General features: G+C 32.6%; 1 protein-coding gene across 5 annotated transcripts in view; it reads left to right on the top strand.

Moving 5' to 3' along the window:
* The window catches only part of Fyb (FYN binding protein), a 155,732-nt gene extending 149,196 nt beyond the window's left edge, over positions 1 to 6,536 (top strand). For all 5 annotated transcript variants that reach the window (XM_013514953.1, XM_005386235.2, XM_013514952.1 and 2 more), the window contains 3 exons: positions 2,798 to 2,831; positions 5,076 to 5,107; positions 5,865 to 6,536. In XM_013514953.1, the coding sequence (XP_013370407.1) occupies positions 2,798 to 2,831; positions 5,076 to 5,107; positions 5,865 to 5,887 (89 nt within the window). In that variant the 3' untranslated portion in view covers positions 5,888 to 6,536. The remainder of the gene's footprint in view (positions 1 to 2,797; positions 2,832 to 5,075; positions 5,108 to 5,864) is intronic.
* Positions 6,537 to 10,147: the final 3,611 nt, after the last annotated feature.

Genomic DNA, 10,147 nt, shown 5'->3' with positions numbered 1-10,147 from the left:
AAAAATTCTTTATGTATTCTTGATGTTAGTTCTCTATCCGTGGATGAGCTAGCAAAATTTTTTCTCATTCTGTAGATTGTTTCTTCACTCTGTTGGTTGTTTACTCTGCTGTGCAGAAGTTTTTAATTTGATATGATCCCATTTATTCATTTTTGGTATTATTTTTTGCGCCATTGGGGTTCTGTTCAGAAAGTCCCTGCCTATGCCCATGTCTTCAAGAGTTGTACCTATTTTATCTTCCAACAAATTGTTTCTGTTTTAACATTTAGATCATTGATCAATTTTGATTTAAGTTTAATATACAGTGAAATATATGGGTCTAGACACAATCTTCTACATGTGAATATCCAATTTTTCCAACACCATTTATCAAAGAAGCTTCCTTTTCTTCAGGGCATGTTTTTGGCTCCTTTGTCAATGATCAAATAGCTGTATGTGCCTAGAGTTTTTTCTGCATCTTCTATTCCTTCTGTTGATCCATGTGCATATTTTTATACCAGTACCATGCTGGTTGCGATACTACCTACTTTGTTTTTGTTACCCAGGATTGCTTTTGCTATTCTGGGTCTCTTCTGATTCCTATAAATTTTAGAATTGTTTCTCTAACTCTGTGAGAAATGACCATGATATTTTGATTGGGACTGCATTAAATCTATATACCAGTCTTGGAAGTATAGCTATTTTGATTGTGTTGGTTTTGCCTATACATGGAATAGGGGATTTTTTTTCTATTTCCTAATGTCCATCTCAATTTCCTTTATCAATTTAATGTAATTTTCATTGTAGGGGTCTTTCACTTCCTTAGTTAGGATAATGATTAAGTATCTAATTTTTTTATGCTACTCTGAGTGGTATTATTTTCCTGATTGCTTTTACAATAAGTTCATTATTAGTGTATAGGAATGCTAATTGCCTTTTGTGTGAGTTTTTTATATTTTGATATACTGCTGAATTTGGATATTAATTGTAGGAGTCTTGTTGTTTTGGGGGTCTTGTAAGTACAGAATCATTCTGCAAATAAATTTATCTAAATTTCTACAAATGGTGATTACATCTTCTTTGTTTTGAACTTTATTTCTTATAGTCTGCTAAATGTTTTTAAAAATATTTAAATATATTTGATGCTAGAATAATTCCTGATTCTACCAACAGTTTACAACTTTGTATGCATTTCTTTAACTTTCTTTCAATTTTAGTTCATAAACTTTATGGAATTCTAACAATTCACAATGGGATTGACTTGCACATTAAAGGAAATAGTTCATATACATCATTATTTTTAATTATTACCATAAATTATTACCATAATTATTACCATAAAAGTGCTGGGACTACAGAGTACAGACATGCACTATCATACATAGTTTACCCTGGAATACTTTTTGAGTATTTTCATTTTTTTGAGTAATAAGTTCACTTTCTTAAATAAACCTATAATTTTAGTTGTATGATACTTACTTTAAAAATCTTTTCATATTATATCAACAAAATATGGCATCAATACATTTCAATAAGTGTATAAATTTTTCTTTTTATAACCTTTTAACACATTTACTCTTATAGGTAATAAAAACTTAATGTAAAGTAGACCAAGACCAATAGATCAACTCAGAGAAATTATTTAGAGATTTACTGAAGAAGCACTTAATATTAGGCATGGGGAGTTGGTACATGTACATAACACATCTTAATTTTTTGTTTGTTTGGTTTTTTGTTTTTTTCCAGTACCGGGAATCAAAACTCATGACCTTGCACTTTCCAGGGAGGCGCTGTGCCGCTGAGTTAAATCCCCAGCCCCCAGCAATTAGTATTAGTAATCTTAAGGTTACAACAGACTTTAAGCATTAATACAAAACTAATAATTCGAAAGGTTAGTAATTTTTAAGTAAATGTCAGCAGACATTTTTCTAAGAAAAACAGTCCATACTTTTCCTTAGAAAAAGATTGTGCAGGGCTGGGGATATAGCTCAGCAGCACAGCGCCTGCCTGGAAAGTGCGATGCCGTGAGTTTGATTCCCGGTACCAAGAAAAGAAAAGAAAAGACTAGAAAAAATTTATGCAGTGAGGAAACAAAGAACTTAGCTTTCTTTGCATAAAATATGGTTTATTTCCTACATAATCACTAAAGTCTCTGGTATATATTCTAACAATACCTTTGTTTCATAAATGATGAAATACAGATATTATACCTTCAAATGACATAGTAGGGGCAATTCTGCCAAACTGAATAGGAGAGGAATTTTGTGGCCATTTAGAAGGTATTCTTCTCCCAAGAAACCGTTATTAGCTAGGTGGCATCTGAAAAGAGAGTTGAATACAGTTCTAACTCGGTTCAATGTAATTTGGAAAAGTAAGTCTTATGTATGGTGGTATTTAAAATACTTAGGTGTAAGTGGCTCTTGAATTATAAAACTCGATCAGGTAAGTGTGTAGGTAAGATCTTGAAGAAATGGATGAAAATTTGAGGAAGTCCTGTGCTTCCACCTGTAGTAGTTTAAAGGGAAAAATGATTTTTTTTTAAAAAAAAAAGAGGAAAAGAAGAAAAGAGGAAAAAGAAGAAATTGAGGGAAAAAGAGGTGTACCAAAGACAGAGAGAGAGAAAGAAATCTGGAGAAAAGGTGAAGAAAGGAAGAAACAGTACACAAATAAGAACAATAGGTCATATTTGGAAATAGATACAATCATAAGTATATTATATTAAAGTAACTTTGTTTAAATGTTGTTTTCTTAAAATAAATATCAAAGATTTTTTTAAAGCTCTACCAATATAAAAGTTTATTTTCTTTTTCTCTCATAGATGGTTATGTCCTTCGGAGTTATTTGGCAGACAAGTAAGCCTATTGTCTTCTACTACTATACTTGTAAAAAAATACTTTTGCTCTTTTCTTTAAGAAAGCTTTCTAGTACTTAAATAATGTAACCAACTGGACTACAAAGAGACTGAAAACAATATTTTATACCAATACCAAGACAGTAGTGTACATAATATAGTTAAAATTTTCATAAAGTGTACTCATGTAGGCAAGGAATCCTCTTTACACAGTTCATAGTTTTATACACTCATTGGGCTCACCACTGAAGACAAGACAGGCCAAAGCCACTGGCCCTTTCACTGACGCTCTGCATTTCACTTGCTGATTAATATAGTTGTTGAATTGCATGAATCAGAGGCTAAGAGTGTCTACACAGTAGGTCCTAATATCACCTGTCAACAGTTTAATGTTTAGTCCCTTACTGAGAATTTTTCTACATTCATATCAGGCATAGTAGAGTATTATGTTTCCTTTGTTGGACACATGCCAGAGAAAAGATAGCAGTCAATGATTCCTCTATTCTTATGAATAAGACATTGTCACAGTCTGGTACGGGTGCCATTAGAAACATCCAAAATGCTTTAAGATTCTATTTCAGAAAACCCAGTGTAAGAAGTGAACTCCATTATCAGTTCAGGTCTTATGCCAATTCAAAATATTTTTGGAATTCAGTATAATGAGAAAATCAGGGAAGATTCACAAACTGTTATTTTGTAAACAACCTGATACCAAGAAGTAGAAAGATATAAATCAGTATTCAGAGCTCTGACAGCAAAGAGAATTAAAAAGAAAAATCAATGTAATGTCTTTCTTTTTTACTCAGTAATAATCACAGGGAACATTTTTTTGCTTCTGTATCTTTTTATTATAATTATTAATACATATTAATTGTACAAATTAATGAGTTTCACTGTGGCTTTTCCATATATATATATATATATATGGAATATATATATATTGCTTCAATCACATCTACCTACCCCTCTTTTGCTCTTTCTTCTTTCCCTGGTATACTTCCCTTTCCTGATAAGGCAGTGGACTTTTCTATAGGACTTGTTCTATGAAAAATATAAATTTTATAGGAAGAATGATTATCATATGATGATCAAGAGAGAACATGGGGAGTATACTGTGTAAGTAATTAGTTCATCACCTATTAAAGTGAATAAACATTTATCAAATGAGTGGCAGACAGGAAAACCTGTCCTCTTCATTTGCCTCAGATTTTAACGACTCAAACCCCTGCTGCAGTCTCAGAGAAAGGACCTGAACAGAAGCCATAGGGAATCACGGGATCTGCCATAGTTGGCAGCCATTTGGAAGTCCTGCCACTGCTCCTATGATAAAACACTGAGATACGACCAGGATCCAGAGTGGGTCTGTTCTAAGGGACAAAGTTACCTCATATTTCTGAACTTTGGAACTGTAGCCTACATTTTATGAGAATATTCATACTTTTAATTCTTTCTATTTTATTACTTATAGACCATTCTGTTTCTCATTAGATTATAAACTTCTTAAAAGCCATGCTTCTATCTTACTCTCACTTACGCCTGCTCAAACACAAGCGGGACACAATATGCTTGCTGTGTAGAATATCTCACAAGATTCAGGACCTGGCAAAACCAGAATTGTATAAAAGTAACCAGAACTTCTATTGTGGATGCTACCCTTAATCATACATAATATTTTCGAATTATGTAACAAGAATTTTCACAATAACTATATCTCACTTACTTACAGCTAATATTTACATATTATAAAATTGGTATTTATAAGTTACAATTAAAAATGTGAAAGTTGTGGGGCTGTTTCCTTTACCAAATATTATTGTGGTTCATTCAACATTTGACATTCAAATGAATATATGAATCTCATATTAATGGACATAAAAGTTTGTTAGAGCTTGGGGTGAAGGCCCTCAGTGGAGGATTGGCCATAACTACTCAGTTTATTCCAACACTCATTTCTGAGCCTGGTTGCATGCTGTCCTCAGGGAGAGGTCTGAAGAGGCGTAGAGGAGGATATAATCTCGTTCAGTCATTCTGTTTGTTGATGAAACAAGATTAAATAAAGCCAGTGAAAAAAGAGATGCAGAGGAATATGAAATTTTTTTCCACTTGTACATGTGTAACATGTGACTTCTCTCCATGAAAGACCTGTATTCTATAAATATTACACTATTGCCCTTGCCTTCTATCTGTTGCTTTAACATTAGGAAACTTTTTTCAATAAAATGAAAATTATTCTCTGCCTTTACAGTGATGGAGAAATCTATGATGATATTGCTGATGGTAAGTGTCATATATCACCATCACAAAGAGCAACAACACTGAATTTATTATTTATACAAATATTGAAAATAGCTTGTTGAATTAACCAGAGCCTTCCAATCTGATCAAAATTTAAACTGGAAAAGGTAAGTGTTCTGATATCATAGAGGAAAAATCATTTTTACACAGTGGTGGAAATAAAGAAAAACTTATTTATTTTCTTTAAAAAGAGAAGTACAAAAAATATTTGATGAATTTGTAATTCATATACTATGAATCTTAAGAATTTCTTTTAACCAAGTAAATATCCACTATTGCTCCAAAAATAAGAGCTTATTTCAGAAGTAATAATATTAGTATAAGTGTCCTACTTTTCTAAAGTTTGACTTAAAACCTCATCTCAACTGAAATAGAACACAGTGCTAAGCATGTTGCTTTTTAGTCTTTTAAGCATATAATACTTACTGACTTTTAACATTTTCAACCTCATTCAGAAAGACAACCAAAAGGTACTTTTATAAGTGCCAGATAAAATAATATAGTTTTAGGTCTAATTTTTGATAGAGAAGAAATCTGTCTAGAAATTTTGTTGGAATTGTACACTAAATAATGAGAGTTAAATACATTGTCTTTTATTTCACTTGTTTTTCATAAATGAGCCAACTTTACCTTTTCTTTTAAATCTTAAATCAGGATATTATCTACATCTCTAACCCTGGAATATGTAGAGGGCATGTGCACATATAACTGTATTTAAATTTGTAATTTTTTCTTTCAGGTTGCATCTATGACAATGACTAGCTGTCAGCTCTTTTCATTCTGCTGTGTACTTTGATATTCATGAAGGCTAGCTTCTACATGACACATGAAATTGGATATCATAGACAACTGAATGCACAGAAATACGTATGACCATTGGCTATGACATTCTGATTACCTTTATAAAGTTTTAAAATTTTGAACCTGAAAAATAATCCTTATACTTAAATATCAAAGGACTGCTTCAAATGTAAGAATTATTAAATTTCTGCTGTGGCTACAATTATAAAGGCATTTATGTTTATACTATCAATGGACAATTTTCTCTACCCACCTCCCCCATCCAAAAAGAAAGAAAGAAAATCATTCTAGAAAAAAATGACTCTTCTGTCTAGAAAATGTAAGGAAGAAGAATAAAGACTATATAGAAGAAATTGTAAAGCATTCCACAAGAAGAAAACCTTTTGTTTATTCACTTATAGTATCTTATATTGTCTATTCAAATTATCTATCTTTTTAAAAATCAGAGCTGTCTCTTCTTTTGCTGGTGGGTTATTGTAAAAATAGAACTTTTGTATAGTTTGTCCTTATTTGTTAATTGTGAATATATCTTAATTATTTGACAATGTTATTATACATTCAAAGATATTCAAATAAGATGAGATTAAACTGTAGAAGAGACTGAAACTGAGACTTTGTTTCTCCAGATTCATGTGCTAGCCATTTCATTTTGGATTCATTTTAAAGTCCTGTTTTAACTAGAGTGGGTATGGATGAGGCTGTCCTACAGTTATGAAGAATGGAAGAAGGAACTTTGAACTCGCTGGCCTTTGATGGCACCTATCTACTGTAAAGACTCTTTTAAAGGTTCTAAATTTTGTTTTTCTTTTCAATTACCTCTTCAGAAATTTATTAAAAATATATTTTAACTACTTTAATAGAAAGTTGGCCAGACAAAGGAACATAAATTAATAAGTGCTAGTGTTTGTACTGAAGTGTTCCCTACTGGTATGTATTCATATGCACAAAAATGTGAAACATTTGTATTTCAAGTGCATAGAACACTAAACACCATGACACAAAATGCAAAACCCTAACACCCAAGAAAGTAACACATTTGGTCATCTTTGTCATCACATCTAAAATATGAAATATACCAATCCTAAAGCCTGTCTATTGAACCATGATGTGATACAAAATACATTATTTTATCATCTCATCTGTAAATTATCAAATTAGACGAACCCACTTTTCTCAAGATTTTTTAGTTTTCTAATTTTTAAAATGGGTACATTTTAGATATACATAATGATAAATTCATCATAGGGAATTGGCACCTGTATATGATTATCTTCTTTATTTCCCATTTCCCCCTCCCTCCCTTCAACCCTCCTTCTCCTCCTTATTTACAAAAATTTTGCTTCCAATTTTCTTCTATTCTCTCTTTTTCTTCTTGTCCCTTCCCTCCTTCCTTCTTCCCTACCCTTGTTCATATTCTCATTTGAATATTTTTTTCCCATTTCAAATATCTATTCTACATTTTGGTCCTTATTTACACTTTTGATTTCTGACATCAGAGAAACAATGGGCTATTTAAACATGTGTGTCTGATTTATTTCACTTCAAAGTATGGTCTCAAGGTCAATCCATTTAGCAATAAATGCCTCAAATCTATCCTTCTTTATGGAGAACTGTATGCGTATATATATGTATATATCTTTTTTACCCATCCATTAGTTGATGGCCACTTGTGTTGTTTCCAAGATGCAGCTATGACAAACTGTGCCACTATAAACATGGGTGTGCATATATCACTGTGGTATGATGCTTTTAACTTTTTTGGGAAGACACCAAGAATGGGATTAGCTGGGTCGAATGGGTCCTCTAACTCTAGTTTTTCAGAAATCTCCATACTAATTTCCACAGTGGTTGCAGCAGTCTACACTCCCACCAGCAGTGGAGAAGGTTTCCTTTTTCCCTACATCCCCTCTAGCATTTCTGTTGGTTGATTTCTTGATGATAGCCATTCTTTCTGGAGTGAAATGGAATCATAGTGTTATTTTAATTTACATCTCTTGAATGACCAAAAACGATGAACATTTTTTATATATTTATTTGCAATTTCTACTTCATCATAGAAGGGCCTATTCATTTCAGATGCCCATTCTTGGACTGTGTCTTTAAGTTTGGGGAATCTGATTTTTTTAGTTCATTATATATTCCAAATATTAGTCTTTTGTCTGAGGAACAGCTGTCAACATTTTTCCCACACTGTGAGTTGTCTCTTCACTCTGTTGGTGATTTCTTTTGCTGTGTGAAAGCTTTTTAATAAGGTGAGATCCCTCTTATTGATTCTTTGTCATATTTCCTATATAATTGAGGTTTTGTTCATAAAATCTTTGCCTATATTAATGTCTTCAAGAGTTCTACCTATTGTCTCTTGCAGCAGATTTAATGGTTCTGCTTTAATATTTAGGTTTTTGTAATACTATTTTGATCCATTTTGACTTTAGTGTATGGTGAAAGATATGGGTTAAGTTTTAATGTTTAGCATATGGAATGCCAGTTTTTCCAGTATCATTTATTAAAGAGGCTATCTTTCTTCCAGTGAAGGTGTTTGGGTCCTTTGTCAAACATAAGGTGGCTGAGTGTGTGTGGAGTTGTTTCTGCATCTTCCAATCTGTTTCATTGATCCTCTGGTCTGTTTTTTGTTGTTCTTTTGTTTTGTTTTGTTTCCAGTACAATGCTGTCTTTTGGGGTTTTGTTGTTGTTGCTGTTGTAGTTGTTGTTGTTTTAATCACAGTAGCTTTGTAGTCAGGGATTGTGATGCCCCCTGATTTGCTTTTGTTGCCCAAAACTGTTGTTGCTGTTCTAGGTCTCTTCTGCTTCCAAATTAACTTGAGGATTGTTTTCTGTAATTCTATGAGGTATGCTATAGCTATTTTGATTGTGATTGCATTAAACTGAACATTAAATCTAACAATTTTGGATATATGGGCATTTTCACTATATCGGTTTTTCCTATGCTTTCACTATATTGGTTCTTATACTTTCACTATATTGGTTTTTCCTATGCAAGAACAAGGGATATCTTTCCATTTTTTGATAGCCTCTTGAAATTCCTTTTTCAGAGTACTGTAGTTTTTAGCATAAAGGTCTTTTACTTTCTTCATTGGATTGATTCCTAGGTATTTCTTTTCTTTCTTTTTTTTTTTTTCTTGCAAAACACCTCAAATTTTACTCATGGTACAAAAGTAAGCAATACTTTAGCACAGAAAAACACATAGCTTATAGCTTATACTTTAAAAGCAGAAGAGCCAGGTGACATGAAAAGAAGTACAGATTCTCATTTTTACTATTAAAAAAATGAAATCAAAAGTAGACATTAGGAAGTGAACTGTTTTTTCTTTTTTGTAGAGATACAACTTGTTCCCAGGTCAGTAATGGTCTACGAAACACTGTGTTAAATAAGAGCTGACAGGTGACCAGTAGAGTGTACACTGGCCCCACTCATGCCGAGTCAGACAGGGGAGCACCATGTTGGCAGAAGAGGTTTGGACAGGAAGAAGAAGCTGTAGTCTCTACCTACCCCACTAAAAACTCAACAAAGTGGCTTATACGGAAAGGATTTGAGCAAGCATGCAGAAACACACTTAACATGCTTCAACAGAAGGATTATCGATGCTATTGCAAAAGTATTGTTCCCTAAATTTTCTCTCAGTATTTTGTTGTTTGTGTACAGGAATGCGATTGATTTTTGAGTGTTGACTTTGTATCCAGCTATACTACTGAAATTAATCATTAAGTCAAGAAGTCTTTTGGTGGAGGATTGGAGGTCTTCTATGTAGAGTATCATATCATCTGTAAATAATGACAGTTTAAATTCTTTCTTTCCTATCCTTATTCCTTTTACTTATTTCTCCTAATTGCTCTCATTAATGTTTCCAGAACCATACTGAATAAGAATGGTGATAGTGGAAATTCTTATCTTGTTCCTGATTTTAGAGTGTAAGATTTCAGTTTTTGTGTATTTAGTATGATGTTGGCTGTTGGTTTGTCATAGATGGCTTTTTTCAGGTTTAGGTAAAGACCATCTATTCCAATGTTCCGTAGGGTTTTATCATAAATGGGTGTTGAACTTTGTCAGATGCCTTTTCCACACCTTGAGATGATCATATGGTTTTTGTCATTGGCTCTGTAATATGGTATATTACACTTATTGATTTATGTAGGTTAAACCTTTCCTGCATTCCTGGGATGAATCCTATTTGGTCATTGTGTATAATTTTGTTGATAATTTGT

Source organism: Chinchilla lanigera, unplaced genomic scaffold, assembly GCF_000276665.1.
Source record: "Chinchilla lanigera isolate Chin_1 unplaced genomic scaffold, ChiLan1.0 scaffold00025, whole genome shotgun sequence".
Lineage (NCBI taxonomy): Eukaryota > Metazoa > Chordata > Mammalia > Rodentia > Chinchillidae > Chinchilla > Chinchilla lanigera.
Note: the sequence above shows the minus strand (reverse complement) of the source record. Positions and strands in the feature narration are given on the sequence as shown.